The following is a 17606-nucleotide window of genomic DNA, read 5'->3' on the forward strand; positions in this document are numbered from 1 at the left end:
CTCACGCAGCAGGAAATCTGGGGCAGGGGTGTCCTTCTGCACGCTCAGGTATGGGTCTGGGAAGATGTACTCCTGAAGGGTGGGAGAGATGCGCTCTAAAACAAAAATGTCACGAAGCATACTGTGTAAGTGTTTGGAATCATTTCATCATTACCTAACCGTAGGAGATACTTCTTATACTTCTTGCCTATTTTTGTTACGAATGTTCCTCATGATTTTTGTTTTGCTACTTCCTGTTAATTTATTACCAAAATCAGGGCCACGATGAGAAGTTTGAAACATGTAGCTTGAGGGAAAATCAGAGTTTAGTATATTAGCAGGGCTAACACTATATAATTTATGGAATTTATTAGCTCAAAATATTTACAAAATGGGGGCTGACGCTGTGGCACACTGGGTAAAGCCACTGTCTCCAGTGCCAGCATCCCATATGGGTGCCAGTTCGAGACCCAGCTGCTCCTCTTACAATCCAGCTCTCTGCTATGGCCTGGGAAAGCATGGCCCAAGTCCTTGGACACTTGTGCCTGCATGGGAGACCTGGAAGAAGCTCCTGGCTCCTGGCTTTGGATAGGCACAGCTCCAGCCATTGTGGCCAGTTGCATGTGTGTGAACCAGCGGATGGAAGACCTCTCTCTCTGCCTCTCCTCTCTCTGTGTAACTCTGACTTTCAAATAAATAAATAAATAAATAAATCTTAAAAAAATATATTTATATACACACACAAAATGTTGAAAGTGTAAGTAGGTTTAAAAAGAGTCAGATAGAATAATAGACATAAATAGTAACTGCAGAGAGCTAGTATATTTGTGGGAGGAGAAAATAAGGAGGTAGAGATGATTCCCCTTGAGTGGTAATGTCATCAGCACCAGCCACATGGTTCTGCAAAGGACCCTTTGTTGCTTTGCTAGTGACACACTATTGCCTGAATTGGCCATCACAGTTATCTAGAGATTTCTTATGTTGCATTACTAAAATTTTATCCTTACTGGTAACCATGTTTGATTCTTGTCTCTTGCAACAGTTTTTATATAGTTAAGTTCTTGCTTTGTGTGTGTGTGTGTGTGTGCATGCGTGCGCGCTGATACAAGAGAGTTTATGTAATTTACCACAATATCCAAATAATCCCTTAAAACATTCCAAGCGTGACTTTGAAAACCAGTGTTGGGGCCGGCACCGTGGCTCACTTGGTTAATCCTCCGCCTGCGGTGCTGGCATCCCATATGGGCGCCGGCTTCTAGTCCCAGTTGCTCCTCTTCCAGTCCAACTCTCTGCTGTGGCCCGGGGTGGGGGCAGTGGAAGATGGCCCAAGTGCTTGGGTCCTGCACCTGCATGGGAGACCAGGAGGAAGCACCTGGCTCCTGGCTTTGGATCGGTGCAGCACCGGCCGTGGCAGCCATTTGGGGAGTAAACCAATGGAAGGAAGACCTTTCTCTCTGTCTCTCTCACTGTCTACTCTACCTGTCAAATTAAAAAAAAAAAAAAAAAAAGAAAACCAGTGCTTATCTTAGTGATGTCAATAAGACCAAGCATTGGCCTCTGTGATACAAATAGCTGCAGATAACCTTTCTTAATGAAAGTTTGCATAGCTGTTTTTGGATTCACACCTTCACAGAATTTATACTCACTTCTGAAGTGATAAGACTAGGAACAAAAACCTTGGCCCCTGGTCTGCCCGAGACTCCACGTTTCTCCTTTGATTTGAAGATGGCATTATAGTAATGTCGGTACTCAAAAGCATATGTGGGTGTGCAGTCAGAAGTTGGGAGAAGTGAGCGAGTATGGCTAGGACATCCTCTTACCTCCCCCCCGCCCTGCTTTATTTTACACTTGAGGTTAGGTGTTGGGTTTTGAGAGTGTTTATACTGGCATTATAACTGGAGACACAGGAACACCTGTTGTTTGTTTTTTTTTTCCTTTTTCTTATCCTCCTCCACTATGGACTCTTTGACTAGGGGAGCTATTGTCAGAGAAACACAGCTGAGTGGGAAATAGACCCTTGCTTTACTAATGGGTAAGCACCTGAGTGGCATTCCTCAGTACTGGCTCTTAGTGAAGGCAGGCCTCCTTCCTATATTTTCCTTTCTTTTTTTTTTAAAAAATTTTATTTGAGGTAAAGTTATAGACAGTGAGAGGGAGAGACAGAGAGAGAAAGGTCTTCCATCTGCTGCTTCACTCCCCAAATGGCCACAGTGGCTGGAGCTGGGCTGGTCTGAAGCCAGGAGCCAGGAGTTTCTTCTGGGTCTCCCGCAAGGGCGCACGCGCTTTGGCCATCTTCTACTGCCCTTCCAGGCCGTAGCAGAGAACTGGATCAGAAGAGGAGCAGCCGGGACTAGAACTGGCGTCCATGTGGGATGCCGGCACTGCAGGCCAAGGATTAACCTACAGCATCAGAGTGCCAGCCCCCCTATATTTTCTCTAAAGCACAGAACGAGTGTTGTCAGGCTTATTCATAGGTCTCTGCCTAACACATCTATCCAATTGCATGTGTCAAGGAGTAAGAAAACCTGTATGGGAGATGTGGCTGAAAAGCATGCCCCACCACGCTTCCCTGCGGTAAGAAGTTTGTTCACCATTCAGAGATGGGCCCTGTGAGTACTCTGAGCCGTCAGTTGGATCTGCAGCGCTCCTTTTCTGGCAGCCAGGGAAAGGGTGTACAGGCAGAGACAGGGAGCATGACCGCTAAGGGCTTCTTTGAGCATTAGTCTGAATGCATGATTTTATGCAGTATGTTTATCTTCTTGGGAAGTATTTATCAGAGTTACACATTTATGAGTTTTTTTATTACCTGCTCACCAGTATTAGTTCTCCATTGTGCTGCAACACATGAGCATACATGAAATGGCTTACAACACCAGCAAGTCATTGTCTCCGAAGTTTGACACTGGGCTCCTGTGACTAAAGCCAGTGTTGGTGGAGCTGCGTTCCTTTCTGGGAGCTCTGTGGCAGAGTCTGCTCCCTTGCCTTTTCCAGCTTCTTGAGGCCACCCACGTTCCTGGACTTGGGGCCCTTGTTGTGTGTCCTCAAAACCGGCACTGTGTCGTCTGTGACCCTTCCATGCTCATTCTGAACTCAGCGAAGTTCTCCGATTTCAAGGCTGGATACGATTAGGTAATTCAGGGTGGTCTCCCCATCCTGGGCCCTTCCTGTAACCATACCTCTAGGTTCTTTTTTGCCACATAAGGTAACACGTTCAGTTTCAGGGATGAGGACATGACCATCTTGAGGGTGGGCATTATTCTGCCTGCTGCTCTCCCTCTAATGAATTTATGGTCAGTGACATGGCCAAGAGATAGCGAATAAGGGAAAGGGGAAGTAAGAAAGGAGTAAATGCCTATTTGGTACCCATCTTCACTAATTGTAAAAGTCAGAGTTACAGAGAGAGAGCACGCGCTTCCAACTGCTGGTTCACTCCCCAGATGTCTGCAACGGTCAGGGCTGGGCCAGGCCAGGAGCCAGGAGCTTTATCCAGGTCTCCCTTGTGGGTGACAGGGGCCCAAACACTTGGAACATCTGATGCTGCCTTCCTCAGGCCAGCGGCAGGGAGCTGGATTGGAAGTAGAGCAGGCGGGACACAAACTGGCACCCATATGGGATGCTGGTGTCACAGGCAGTGTCTTGTCTTGAAAATTTTTTTTAATGAATGCATTCTTACATAGATCCAACTTGAGGAATATAGTGGTTCTTTCCCCCATATCCCACCCCAACCCCCAGCTCCCATCCCACCTCTCATTCCCTCTCCCATCTCTTTCTCCATTATTCATTATGGTTCATTTTTAGTATGACTTTATATACAGAGGACCAACTCTATGCTAATCATAGACTTCAACAGTTTGCACCTAAGCCCACACACAACATACAGAGTACAGTTTGGGGAGAGAATTTGCGGTCAATTATCGTATTACAATTCAGCAGGGACAGTGGTCCTACCTGGGAGCAGGTACACAGTGGCTACTGTTGTTCCTTTAACAATGAACACTCTTTTTTTTATGATGCCAGAGATCATCTGAGGCTCTTGCCATGGGCTGCCAAAGCTGTGGAAGCCTTTTGTGACCACAGACTCCATTGGTATTTGGACATGGCCATAAGCAAAGTGGATGTTCTCTTCTCCCTTCAGATAAGAGTGTCTCTTTGTTTGATGACCCTTTCTTTCCTCTGAGGTCTCACAGAGATTCTCCATGTAGGAAATTTTTTTGTCACAGAGTCTTGTCTTTCCATGACAGGCAGTGTCTTTACCAGCTACGCCACAAAGTCGCATCCCCTTCTCCCACTCCCCCTCCCCCATCGTAGCCTGCATATATTTCTCAACTAAAATTTTGATTCCATTTATACAAAGAAAAATTTACTCAGCGTTTACATTTAAATACTAGGTATATCAGTAAGAATTCTAGATACTTTTACTTTTAAATTTATCTTTTAAAGATTTTATTTGAAAGAGTTAGAGACAGAGTGTGTGTGTGTGTGTGTGTGTGTGAGAGAGAGAGAGAGAGAGAGAGAGAAAGAGAAAAGGAGAGAGAGAGAAAGAGAGAGATCGATTGATCTTCCATCCACTGGTTCACTCCCCCGAAGGCTGCAACAGCCAGAACTGGGCCAGGCTGAAGGCAGGAGCCAGGAGCTTCTTCCGGGTCTCTCAGGTGGGTGGCAAGGACCCAAGTGTGGGCCATCTTCTGCTGCCTTCCCTCTATCAGGAAGCTAGATCGGAAATAGAGCAGCCAGGACTGAAACCTGTGCTCACGTGGGACACCGGTGTCACAGGTGGCAGCTTTACCCGCCTTACCACAACAGCAGCTCTTCTAGATACTTTTAAAAAATATTTACTTCAGACAGAGATAGAGATAGTGAGACAGAGAATTCCCACTCACTAGTTACTCCCCAGATGCCCACTCGAGCCAGGGCTGGTGCAGGCTGCCAGGATCCAGGAGCGAGGAGCTCAGTGCAGATCTCCCACACGGGTGCAGGGACCTCGAGTACTCGGTCGTCCTTGCTGCCTGCAAGGCTGTGCTTCAGCAGGAAGCAGAGCTGTGGCTCTGTCCTGAGCACTGCGGTTGGGGTGGGAGCCTCCCAAGCAGCCTCTTGACTTCTGCACCCAAGTACACGCCTGGAGAGCGTTTGTTTATGAGGAGGAGCACTTCCCCCTAATAATAGAACCCAGAAAGCTGTAAAGTTACGTGTTCCTGGGTACTTTAGTAATAGGCCACACTGGAGTGTGACGCCTTTATTTTGCTATATTAAGACATTCAACAATTATTCCTAGTGTTTCTTCTTTCCTGTGTGGTTATGAAAATATGCATAGGTGGAATTCATGAGCATTTTTCATAGTAATTTCTAGGTGACAAAGAAATAGCTCTGTGTAGGCACATGTCTTATTTCTGTATCAACCATATTAGACATTTTTAAATCATGGAAAAAGGAAAAAAAGGTAAGCAGAAACATTTCCTCTCATGTCTTTGCCTGATCACGACTCTTATAACATAAAAGCCCTATACATGGGGGGAAGAGGTAAATGCATTTTGCAGACTATGGGTTCCTTTAGGTAGGAAGGGTTCTCATTGCTTTCCAGGTCAGTTAAGTGGAGAATGAAGCAAAGCGTCGCCTTCGATCTTTCCTCCTTTCTGCCCTCTGCCTGTGTGTGGCACGTGCTTACCCAGGCTTGCCAGATGCCGTTTTCTGTCCGCAGTGGTGTTCTCGAGCTAACCACAGACAAGGAATGTTCATTTTTTTCAGCTTGAGATCACCTCTGACCATGGTGGGAAACAAAGGGCTGCGATAAAAAATTAGTGAAAGTTAAAGATATTAGATGCATTTCATGCATCAGAACTTTTATATAACGACCTTGTGAAACTAATGCTTAGAAGAATGTTAATGCAAGAGTTTACAAAACTTTAGAAGTAATCTAAATTGCCAATAATAGAATTATTGAATTGGTTGTATATTTACAAGTTTATTACAGAGCCACTTATTGTTGTGCTGAACAGATCAAATACTGTAAATACACATTGAAAATGTGCATCCCAACCAGACCTTGCCTTTCACTTCAGAGATGGGCTTCGACCGTGTCTTCTTCTTCTTCTTTTTTTTAAAAGATTTATTTATTTATTTGGAGGGCAGAGTTATAGAGAGGCAGAGGCAGAGAGAGATTGATTTCTTTTTTCTTTTTTTTTTCTTTTTTTTTGACAGGCAGAGTTAGAGAGAGAGAGAGAGAGAAAGGTCTTCCTTTTTCCGTTGGTTCATCCCCCAAGTGGCTGCTACGGCCGGTGCATTGCGGCCGGCGCACTGTGCCTATCTAGAGCTTCCTCCTGGTCTCCCATGCAGGTGCAGGGCACAAGCACTTGGGCCATCCTCTACTGCACTCCCAGGCCACAGCAGAGAGCTGGACTGGAAGAGGAGCAACTGGGACAGAACCGGAGCCGCGACCGGGACTAGAACCCGGTGTGCCAGCGCTGCAGGCGGAGGATTAGCCTAGTGAGCCGCGGTACCGGCCGAGAGATCGATTGATTGATCAATCTATCTTCTATCCACTAGTTCACTTCCCAGATGCCCTCAATGACCAGAGCTGGGCTGATTGGAAGCCAGGAACCAGGAGCTTCTTCCAGGTCTCCCACTTGGGTTCAGGGGCCCAAGAAGCCATCTTCTGCTGCTTTCCCAGGCTGTAGTGGGGACCTGGATTGGAAGTAGAGTAGCCAGGTTTTGTGGCACCCATATGGGATGGCAGCACTGCAGGCAGTAACTACCTGCTACACTACAGCGCTAGCCCCAACAGTGTTTTCTTACTTGTTCTTTCATAAGGTTTCCATTTATACAACCAGTTTAATTGTGTTTTAAAAGAATAGAGGGGTAGATATTTTATGGCAATTTTATTACAATCCAGTATCTTGTTTTTGTAAGTTGAAGAGGGGCTATGTTGAACTAACTATTGAAAGGGAGGGAGCACCAAATTGGAAATATTTTCTAAATTATTATTGATTTAAACCTAAACTGGAGATATAGTTTGTTGTGATTTCTGAGGTTTTTTCCTTCCATAGGTTTATGCTTTAGCAGAATGATTTTGATTATTGAAGTTAGTATATAAACTGTCAGGTGATTGTAAATCTTGAGTGACTGATATGTGGCTTTTATTCCTCCAAGAAACATGCTGAATTTTAAGATTGGACTTGAAATCAGTACTTGGCATCGTTTTTTAAACAATTTTAGTCAAGTTGCTGGAATGTTAAAGAAACAAAGTGAGCAGAATGGGAAAGGGGATTGAAATCATGTCCTTTGGGAGTAGTTGGACGAATGGGGGTTTGTTATGTGAAAAGACATAGTATTTAATAAATACGTACTGTGCCAGACCTAGTAAATACCTGGATCATTTTTTCTGTATTCAAGCTTACACGTGCATGCATGTGCACATGCGTGTGTGTGCACACACAAGCGCGGGCACACACACACACCTTTGATCTAATGAAGGAAGTTTTCTAGTGGGTAAGGCATACTTAAAATCCGTAGCACAATGTCAGGTAGTAGAACTTCTAAAGAAAAATAAAGCAAACATAAAGAGATGAAGGTTGAGTGAGCCTTGAGAAAGGGTGGTCAGAGACTTTCTCTTTGGGAAATGGTGGTAGGGAGCTGGAGCCAGTTAGGAGACACCTTCAGTATTAGTGGTGGGGATTGAGTGTGGAGAGAAATGGTCAGATTTGCCTCCTACTTTGAAGGTAGCGCTAGTATAATTCGCTGATGATTGGCCATGGTTGAAGAGGGCAGTGGTAAAGGTCACTTTGAGGCTCCTGGTCTGAGTGGCCCAGTGAATGGCGATGTCCTTTAGTGAGATAGAGAACAGCAGGAGACAATAAGGTTTACTAGGAAGAGTTTGACATTTGATTTTGGTGGGATTCAGAGTTTGAAAGTGGTGTCACAAGGAAGGATTAGATTTGTTCTTACAAAGGTCTTACAAGTATAAAGAAGGACTTTTAAATATTTATTTATTTATTTGAGAGGCAGAAAGAAAAATAGAGAGCTCCTGTCCACGTTCACTCCTCAGATACCCACAAGGACCAAGGCTTGGCCGCGCTGAAGCCAGGAGCTGGCAACTCAGCTCCAGTTTCCCATGTGAGTGACAAGGACCCAACCACTTGAGCTGCTTCCCAGGGAGCCCATTAGCAGGAAATGAGCCCAGGCACCCTGAAGTGAGACATGGGTGTCTCAACTGGAGTCTTCATGACTAGGCCAAATGCCTGTCCCAAAAGGGACCATTTATTTATTTATTTATTCAGAATAATTGATCTTTAAAGGTAGAGTGACATCTGTGGAAGAGAAGAAAAGAGATTGTCCATTGGTTTACTCCTGAAATGCGTTCAACACCTGGGGCTGGGTCAAGCCAAAGCCAGGAGCCAGAAACTCCATGTGGGTCTCCCATGAGAGTGGCAGGGACCCAGGGCTTGGGCCATCACCTGCTGCCCCGGAGCCACATCAGCAGGAAGCTGGATTGGAGGGGCAGTGCAGCCAGGCGGAACCAGGGACTCTGACATGGCATGCAGGCATCCCAAGTGTTAACTTAGCCTGCCCTGCCACAGTGCCCACCCAGAGGGCTTACTAAAAGTGCACAGTGACCCCAGACACTACCGTCCACTTGGAGAACTGGTGAAATTCCCAACCGTGGAGGTACTGGACATTCTGCCAGCCAGCCAGCCTGTGGACTGTAGTTGGGATCTAAGTGTACACAGCTCATAAGGTCCTTACAACAGTGGTCGTTCTTGTTTATGGAGTATGTTTTGCTAGAATTGAGTAGTGGTATCAGGAGAGGGTGAAGGGGACATGATTAAAAGATGCTCCCTGCATAGCTGAAGACTTCTTACCTAGATGAGAAGATGGAAACGTACAAAATCTAAAAACCATGGTACAGAAGTGTAGAAGTATAGAAGTTTTAGTGGGCTGCTGACAGAATCCCAAATAAGTAGATGGTTGACAATTATGTAGAAGAGAGGAATTTTAAAGAAAGTAAAGGACCTACTTGAAGGAGATGTGTGGAGTTAAATGGAGGATAACTCTCATCAGAGTTCTGGATTTTGTACACTGAAGGATTACCTCCCAGTTCCCTCCAGAAATGGGCAGAAGGAGACCTGTAATAGGGCTGCTTTGATTTGTTTCAAGTAAAGACATGGAGAATAAGCAACCAGATTGCTTTATGGTCATTATTTCATGAAGGAAAGCTTATTTTAATATTTAAAAAAATAGGAAGGACATATCCTGAGGACAAAATAGAGTTGCTTTTTTTTTTTTTTAAGATTGATTTATTTTGTTTGAAAGGCAGAGTTACAGAGAGAGGGAGAGACAGAGCAAGAGATCTTCCATTCACTGGTTCACTCTCCAAAATGTCCAAACAGTTGGGGTTGGGCCAGGCTGAAGCCAGGGGCCAGGAGCTTCACCTGGGCTTCCACGTGGGTGGCAGGGCCCAAGTACTTGGCCATCTTCTGCTTTCTTGGGAGGATTAGCAGGGAGGTGAATTGTAAGTGGAGCAGCCTGAACTCAAAGCAGACCATATAGGATGCCAGCATTGCAGGCACCAGTTTAAGCCACTGTGCCTCAATGATGGTCCCTAGAGTGGCTTTTTTTTTTTTTTAACCGACTTATTTATTTACTTGAAAGGCACAGTTACAGAGAAGCAGAGGCAGAGACAGCGAGAGAGAAAAAGATCTTTCATCCACTGCTTCATTCCCCAAATGGCTGCAACAGCCAGAGCTGGCCTGATCCGAAGCCAGGAGCCAGAAGCTTCTTTTGGGTCTCCCACGCAGGTGCAGGGGCCCAAGGACTTGGGCCATCTTCCACTGCTTCCCCAGGCCATAGCAGAGAGCTGGACAGGAAGTGGAGCAGCCGGGTTTTGAACTGGCACCTGTTTTACTCACTACGCCACAGCGCTGGCTCTTTGAGTCGCTAGTGGCTTTTTTTTTTTTTTTTTAATCTTTTATTTATTTTTACTTGAAAGGCAGAGAGAGAGAGGCAGACAGACATTTAGACATCTCCTATCTGCTAGTTCACTCCCCAAATGCCCACAACTGGAATTAAGCCAGGCCAAAGCCAGGAGCCAGGTGTCCCAGCAGGTCAGTCATCCCCTCAGGCTGCACATTACTAGGAAGCAGGATTTGGGAGTGGAGCTGTGACTTGATCACTTGTGCACCAGTATGGAATGTGGGTGTTCCAAGTGGCATGTTAACCACTGAGCCAAATGTCCACCTCCATACCATTGCTTAAATGAAAGCAATTTAGACATAAGAAAAATCTCTTCCACATTGTTCCTCTGTTTCTAGCCTCACCACGGGGCTGTGGAAATTTCATTCTGGACCTGACCAACATTTGAAGACTACTGCTGTGGGGTCGTCAAGTTAGGAGACATTAGCGAGAGGAACGCTGGCGAATGGCTTGGAGACATGGGGCAGTGTGGGTGTGGGGGAGTTGGAGGACAGTAGGTATCAGACAGCACCTCTGGGACTGGAGAACTCAGAAATTTGAAACAGTGAGAGGTGGAGTTGCTTATGAGTCCTTGAAAATATCATTTGAGGAAAATTATTCCAGCAAATGTGTGAGCAATGGATTAAGCCAGAAGACTTCAGATAAGAAATCTCTCTAGAAGGCTAGCAAAAGAAATCAGTTATTGAAAATTTTGGAATCTGGTCTGTGGTTATAGTTGTGGGAAAAGGTAAACCTAAGAATTGTAGAGAATTAGTAAAATGTTTTGATTATATGCAAGGATCAGCAAAGATTAATATTTATATATTCCTTTTTTAATTTTATTATTTAATTTTATTATTTTTTTTTTTTTGACAGAGTGGACAGTGAGAGAGAGGAAGAAAGGTCTTCCTTTTTCCGTTGGTTCACCCCCAGTGGCCACTGCGGCCGGCGCACTGCGCTGATCCGAAGCCTGGAGCCAGGTGCCTCTCCTGGTCTCCCATGGGGTGCAGGGCCCAAGCACCTGGGCCATCCTCCACTGCACTCCCTGGGCCACAGCAGAGAGCTGGCCTGGAAGAGGGGCAACCGGGACAGAATCCGGCGCCCCGACTGGGACTAGAACCCGGTGTGCCAGCGCTGCAGGCGGAGGATTAGCCTAGTGAGCCGCGGCGCTGGCCAATATTTATATATTTCAAACTTAGTTAAGTAGTGAGGTAGGAATCCTAGTAAAACAAAGCGGTTTTGGTGGGCTAGCACGTGTGTTCCCAATGTTACATCTCTAGCACTCTACAGGAGCGCATGGCAGGCAGAAACAGGGGACACAGTGCTGAGCCCAGGAGGGGCTACAGAATTGGTGAGGGACAGAGCGAAAACCAGGACGGTGGGACCCCACAGTGATGGAAGGCGGGTGCCTCAGTTGAATCATTAGTGGCTGGTATAACAAAGAGGTAAAGATCTTTGGATTTACTTAAGAAGGCTCTTTAATGCCAAAGGAAGCAATATATTTGACCAATTTCTGAAACTAAAAATATAATTGTTTGGCAATCAACTAGTTCATCCTCTCTTTTTTTTTTTTTTTTTTTTTTTAAGATTTATTTTATTTATTTGAAAGGCAGAGTTATAGAGAAACAGCGCAAGGCAGAGAGAGATCTTCCATCCACTAGTCTACTTCTCAAATGGCCACATCGGCCAAGGCTGGGCCAGGCCAAAGCCAGGAGCCTGGAACTTCTTACAAATCTTCCACATGGGCACAGGGGCCCGAGCGTTTGGGTTATCTTTCACTGCCCTCCCAGGCGCGTTATCAGGGAGCTGGGTCTGAAATGAAGCAGCCGAGTCTCGAACCAGTGTCCCTATGGGCTGCTGGCATCAGAGGCAGTGGCTTTACCCAATACACCACAATGCTGACACCATCCTCTTCATTTTGTGGGTGAGCAAGTTTGTTATTAAAGCTTTCGTGTATGAGGAAGACTGCTGACTGATACATGACCACTTAGGTTTGGTTGAAGTGACTGTATGGTAACACAAGCAGTGCGATCACTCAGAGTGAAGTTTCACTTTCATCTTAAGGAAGTTTTTCTTCTCTTTGTTATTATGAGCCTGCAGTCATTACAGCTCCACAAAGTATGCTTTTTCTTCTTGCACTTTCATATTGTTTTAGGAACAGAATGATTATTCGGTGTGATTGTCTTACATAATGTTTTCAATGCTGATTATTATTTTATTGTTGCTGATACTTTATCTCAAGTAAAATATAAAACTAGATTGATCATGGTTTTAAATTTGGAATGCTTGTCTGATACTGACAATGATCTAGTCAATCCTTTGTGTTCCAGGAGCTCCAGATGGACCAGCAGGCCAAGAAACATCTGCAGGAGGAGTTTGACGCTTCGTTAGAGGAGAAGGATCAGTACATCAGTGTTCTCCAGACTCAGGTACGAGCGCCAGAGAGAAGGGGTGGGACTTTGGGATGGAGAGAAAGGCAAGAGTTTTGGTGGGATATCTAAGAGGTTCCAGATTTTTGTTTTCCAGAAAAAACCTATTTTAAAAATTCACCGCTTTTCCTTAGGTAATTTTAATAATTTTTTTAATTTTTTGTATCTTTTTACAAGCTGTGATATCATGGCAGTCACTGATATAAAATCTAACTGCGTTGAAAGCAACCTTTTTGTTTTGTTTTTTCCCCTCTCCGTAATAAAAGCATATCATTCACTCTGTCCCTGTGTGTTGTAAAGGGTTGTTGCCGTATGTTTTCCTGATTTTTTTGTCTTCTAATGAAGTGCATATGTTTTAGGTTTCTCTGCTGAAACAGCGATTGAGAAATGGCCCAGGGAATGTGGATGCCCTGAACCCAGTCTCTCAGATCGAAACTCAGGTTGAAAGTGTCACTAAAGAAGAGAATGTGGAGAGTCATGTGGAACCAGCAAGTAAGACTTGTTGTGTTGGGAGGTTAATTTAAAACTGGAGGAGAGACAACCCAGAAACCAAAAACTGGAGGGTGTGAACTGGTAGACATGGGCTGACATAGAAGTGTCCTTGGGCCTCGCATTTCCACAAAGGTGCAAGGATTTTTGTTGTTGTTGTTTGGTTCCTTGTTGTTATTCAGGAGAAAGGAAATAATTGTTTTAAAACTTGGAATTTTCACAGTCTGTGAGTAGCACTTCATTTTGTTATAATTGAAATTTGTTTATTATGTTAAACTATTTTATTGATAGCAGTAGGTAGATTTCATATCAACAGGTCAGTTCTGTTTACTATTAATATGCTATTTGTAATTGTTTATTTAGCTTTAAAATAATACTTACATATCTCTATAGTCAAAGATGCCTATGCTGCTGCCTTGGCCTATTAGTCATTTGACTGGAAACTCGGTTACAGCTCTCCCTATTCCCACTTTTTATTTCCTGGCTTTTTTTTTTTTTTTTTTTTTTTTTTTTTTAATCTGAGACTTACACAGAACTTTGGTCCAGCCAGAGCCATAGTAAGTTGCAGAGCACCTGGTGCCAGCACAGTCAGCCTTGAGGGTCCTGCGATCCCTCTGGGACATGGAAACCACACTCCTGAATGTAAGGACTTGGGCAGAGGCGTCCTCCACAGAACTCCTCCCAGGAAGGGATTAGAATGGGATTGGCAGACACTGTGTTAATCATTTTGAGATGGACTCTAAGACATGTGGGATCATTTCAAATAATAAAATATGGTTATTAAACTCTCTTTTAGGGAGGTGGCTTCAGTTTGTGTTAGTTAACTACTGTGTATTTGGGATAGAGTTGAACATGAAAGAGGTGGCTGCACTATCAAACACGTGGTAACCAAGTGGAGGTTTGGAAGGGGGCTGTAGTGTTAGTCCCTTATTACCAAATATGGTTGTTCTGCCACTTGCGATGGCTCGGAGTGTAGGTACAAGAACGTACTCTTGTTGCCAGAGTCCCTGTGCGCCTCACTGACCGGCCCTGCGTATGTGCTCTGTTGTCAGTGGGAGATGGCGCTTCCGCCAAGACGCTAGAGGCTCTCCAGCAAAGAGTCAAGCGCCAGGAGAATCTGCTTCAGCGCTGCAAGGAGACCCTTCAGTCACACAAGGAGCAGTGCGCGCTGCTCACCAGTGAGAAGGAAGCTCTGCAGGAACAGCTGGATGAGAGGCTGCAGGAGCTGGAGAAGATGAAGGTAGCGGAGCACGGAGTCGTCTGGTTCTGGTTCTGGTTCTGGTCTTGTCGTGTGAAGCCAGACGCACGGCTTCGGTGTGGTCTCCCCCTTCCTCCACCCTGCGGAGACTGGATGGAGAGGGCTGTTGTTTGGGCACCCCTGTGCCCTGGGCTCCACAGGGCCTACTGCACTTCCAAGTCTTGCTGTATGTCTCTCTCCTAGTAGTCTATTAGAAGTACCTAAGTTAGAGAAAATGTTAGCATTCTCATACGGGAAGCTTTATTAGAGTTGGAAATGAATTTTTAAAATTTTTTTAGGAGCTTCATATGGCTGAGAAGACTAAACTTATCACTCAGTTGCGTGATGCAAAGAACTTAATTGAACAGCTTGAACAAGATAAGGTAAAACAACAAAACTTATGATACTGAAAAAAAATTCACTTTTAGAAGCAGTTGGAAGCATTCATACTTCTGCTTTCCAAAATTATTTTAGCTGCTTCCCTGAAAACTTTAATTTGACATGGATATAACTTAGCATTAGTTTATATCATGTGAGGCTGATTCTTTGTCTGATTCTTCTTGATCCCAGTAAGCATTTTGGGTTGTGGATTAGAATATCTAGTGCAGAGGAAGTCTATATAATACATAACTAGTTTTCAGAGAAAGTTATTCATAGCAAAGGCATTCTAAATGGGAATGGTATCACTATATTCTTTCAGATATTATGGAAACGAATTAGTCTCAAAGTTGCCTAACAAGAAGTCGTAGTGTATATATTAGTAGGAACAGAAAAATTGAACTTTTTAGAGTGTAGATAAGATTGGAAGATTAAGGAAGGGATGAATCTTAACCCTTGGCTATTTGGAATTAAAGTAACAGCTATAACTGTACAACAAAACCAACTGAAAAATTCATAGGTAAACAGTTTTGAGCTAAGTTTTTCAGCCCGAAGTTTTAAGTGACCTGGTAATTAGGAACATGACAGGGACTGTGTTGTGGTGCACTGTGTTAAGCCATCACTTGTGACACCTGCATGCCGTATTGGAGTGCTGGTTCAGGTCTCGGCTGCTCCACTTCTGATCCAGCTTCCTATTAATGTGCTTGGGAAGCAGTGGATGATGGCTCAGTACTTGCATTCCTGCCACCACATAGGAGACCAAGATAGAATTCCTGGCTTCAGCCTGGCCCGGCCTCAGCCTTTGTGTCCATTTGGATTTGGGGACTTAACCGAAAGCTCTCTCTCTGTCACTCTGCTTTTCAAAACAAAAGAGAGAGAAGAAATGAAAAAGCAACCATGTCAGAGCTGTCTAGCTATTGAAATTTTTGGACAGTTTTTTCATTATTTCTATAATGTTATTTTGCTGGATTCTGCTATAAACTTCATAAGAGCCTTCTTTATATAAAAAATTATTATTATGAAAAACTTTTTTTTTAACAAAAGAACTATTTGTATTAGTAAAACAATTCCTGTGAACCCATGCAGTTTCATCTCTACGTCACCAGTCCCTGTTGTGTTCTTCAGCTCTGGATTGTTTTAGAGCAAATCTAAGAAATCTTATTTCTTCCAGAAACATTTTAATCTACCTTTAAAATAAAGGACTTTTTAGTTTTACAGAAATATAACCACATTATCATGCATAGATCTAAACATTTAATAATAATTCCTTAATAGAATCTGCTGTCTCGGTTTTAGATTTTCTCTATTATTGTACACATTTTTTTCCCTTCTATGAGTTAAGATCCAAATGAGGTTCCTTTATTGCAGTTGGTTGATGTGGTTCTTAAGACTTCTTTTATTTGTTTATTTATTTTTTGAAGATTTATTTATTTGAGAGGCAGAGTTACAGAGAAAGAGAGAGAGGTCTTCCATCTGCTGGTTCACTCACCAAATGGCCGCAACAGCTGGACTTGGGCCAATCCGAAGCCAGGAGCACCTTCCAGGTCTCCCAAGCTTCTTCCAGTCTCCTACATGGGTGCAGGGGCCCAAGGACTTGAGCCATCTTCCATGGCTTTCTCAGGCCATAGCAGAGAGCTGGAGTGGAAGGGGAGCTGGGACTCGAACTGGCACCCATATGGGATGCCAGTACTGTGGGCTGGGCTTTAACCCACTGTGCCACAGCACTGACCCCAAGACTTCTTCTAGTCTACAGGTTTGATAATCCTTTGTTTTTTTCTTTTCTACTGTGATTTGGTTTTTGAAGAAACCAGAGGTCCATGATTTTGATTTGAGATTTACCTTGTTACTGTCTGTTCATTAGCATTGGGCATTCTGAGGAGTCAGACTGTACAGCAGTGGTTGGCAACCTTCCAAGTCAGGCCATTATCTTCTGAAAATTGTAAAATAGCTGTCACAAAGCCTGAACACTTTTCCAAGAGACAAATTGAACCATTCCATTCTTGTTAGTCTTAAATGACTGATTTAATACATAATATTTGATGATCTTTTCCCCACAGTGACCTCCATTTCTAGTATAGATTATCCAGAGAGAGGGAACAGCAACAAGTGGAGTGGGAGAGTGAGGGAGTAAGGAGTGGTGGTGGGAGCAGAGTCTTAGGAAGAGAGAGGAAAGCAGGCACCTGTGGAGCAGCCTTGCTCGTGCGGTGTGACGGCAGGCACTGCACACACTTTGCAGTCTCTGGGATTGTCTGTATTATAGCACAGATCAGTCATGGTAGTTCCTGTTGACCTGAGCTAAGTACAGGAGGCTTTATTTTGTTCATTATAAACTGCTTAATAAGGGAGAATTCTAGCACATTATACAAAGTTATAAAATCTTTTAGCTGAAAAATGTGTTTTAATGCTTAAAAGATTAAACTTACTCACTACTAAAACAATCTTTTGTGTCAAAAATACCCAGATAATATGTTTTAATTTATTTTCAGTGAAATGCCGCAGTAAATCATACATTTTATTAAGATTGATATGTGTTATTGATGATGGAGTTTGATTATGTAAATGCTTTAGCGTCTCACTTCTGTTCAGGGCATGGTAATAGCAGAGACAAAGCGTCAGATGCATGAGACCCTGGAGATGAAAGAAGAAGAAATCGCTCAACTTCGTAGTCGCATCAAGCAGATGACGACCCAGGGAGAGGAGCTGCGGGAACAGAAAGAAAAGTCTGAAAGAGCTGGTAAGAACTCAGGGGTTGCTTGTTTTATGTGGGAGCTCAAAAGTTATTTAACGTGCTTGACCAAATATTTTTAAACTAACTACTGATAAAAGTGCTCCATTGTAGGGGCTGTGTTAAGATACCATACTACTCATTAGAGGAGGTGGGAGTTGGCACACTGTGGTCTGTGAAATAAATATGGCTCAAACTAGGAATGATTTTTAGATTGTTAAATAGTTGAAAAAGAGAAGAGTATGTACCAGAGGCCAGTTGTGGCCTGTAAAACCTAAAATATTTACCAGCTGGCCCTCTATAGAAAATGTTTGCTGACTTCTGCCTTAGAACATCAGAATTCAGGTTTAATTCCTACATGTAAGCCTTGTACTTAAAATAACTGCTACCTTGTGGAGGCCCTAGGGTAAATAATAGAAGGGATTGT

At 43.8% G+C, this 17606-nt stretch overlaps 1 protein-coding gene across 7 annotated transcripts in view; it reads left to right on the forward strand.

Annotated features, from left to right (window-relative positions):
• Window positions 1-17606, forward strand: part of GOLGA4 (golgin A4) — a 125089-nt gene that overhangs the window by 50851 nt on the left and 56632 nt on the right. For 6 of the 7 annotated variants that reach the window (XM_051858951.2, XM_051858947.2, XM_051858948.2 and 3 more), the window contains 5 exons: window positions 12252-12350; window positions 12710-12842; window positions 13892-14079; window positions 14376-14459; window positions 17041-17188. In XM_051858951.2, the coding sequence (XP_051714911.2) occupies window positions 12252-12350; window positions 12710-12842; window positions 13892-14079; window positions 14376-14459; window positions 17041-17188 (652 nt within the window). The remainder of the gene's footprint in view (window positions 1-12251; window positions 12351-12709; window positions 12843-13891; window positions 14080-14375; window positions 14460-17040; window positions 17189-17606) is intronic. The other variant, XM_051858950.2, reaches the window with a different exon arrangement.

Source organism: Oryctolagus cuniculus, chromosome 4 (assembly GCF_964237555.1).
Source record: "Oryctolagus cuniculus chromosome 4, mOryCun1.1, whole genome shotgun sequence".
Classification (NCBI taxonomy): domain Eukaryota; kingdom Metazoa; phylum Chordata; class Mammalia; order Lagomorpha; family Leporidae; genus Oryctolagus; species Oryctolagus cuniculus.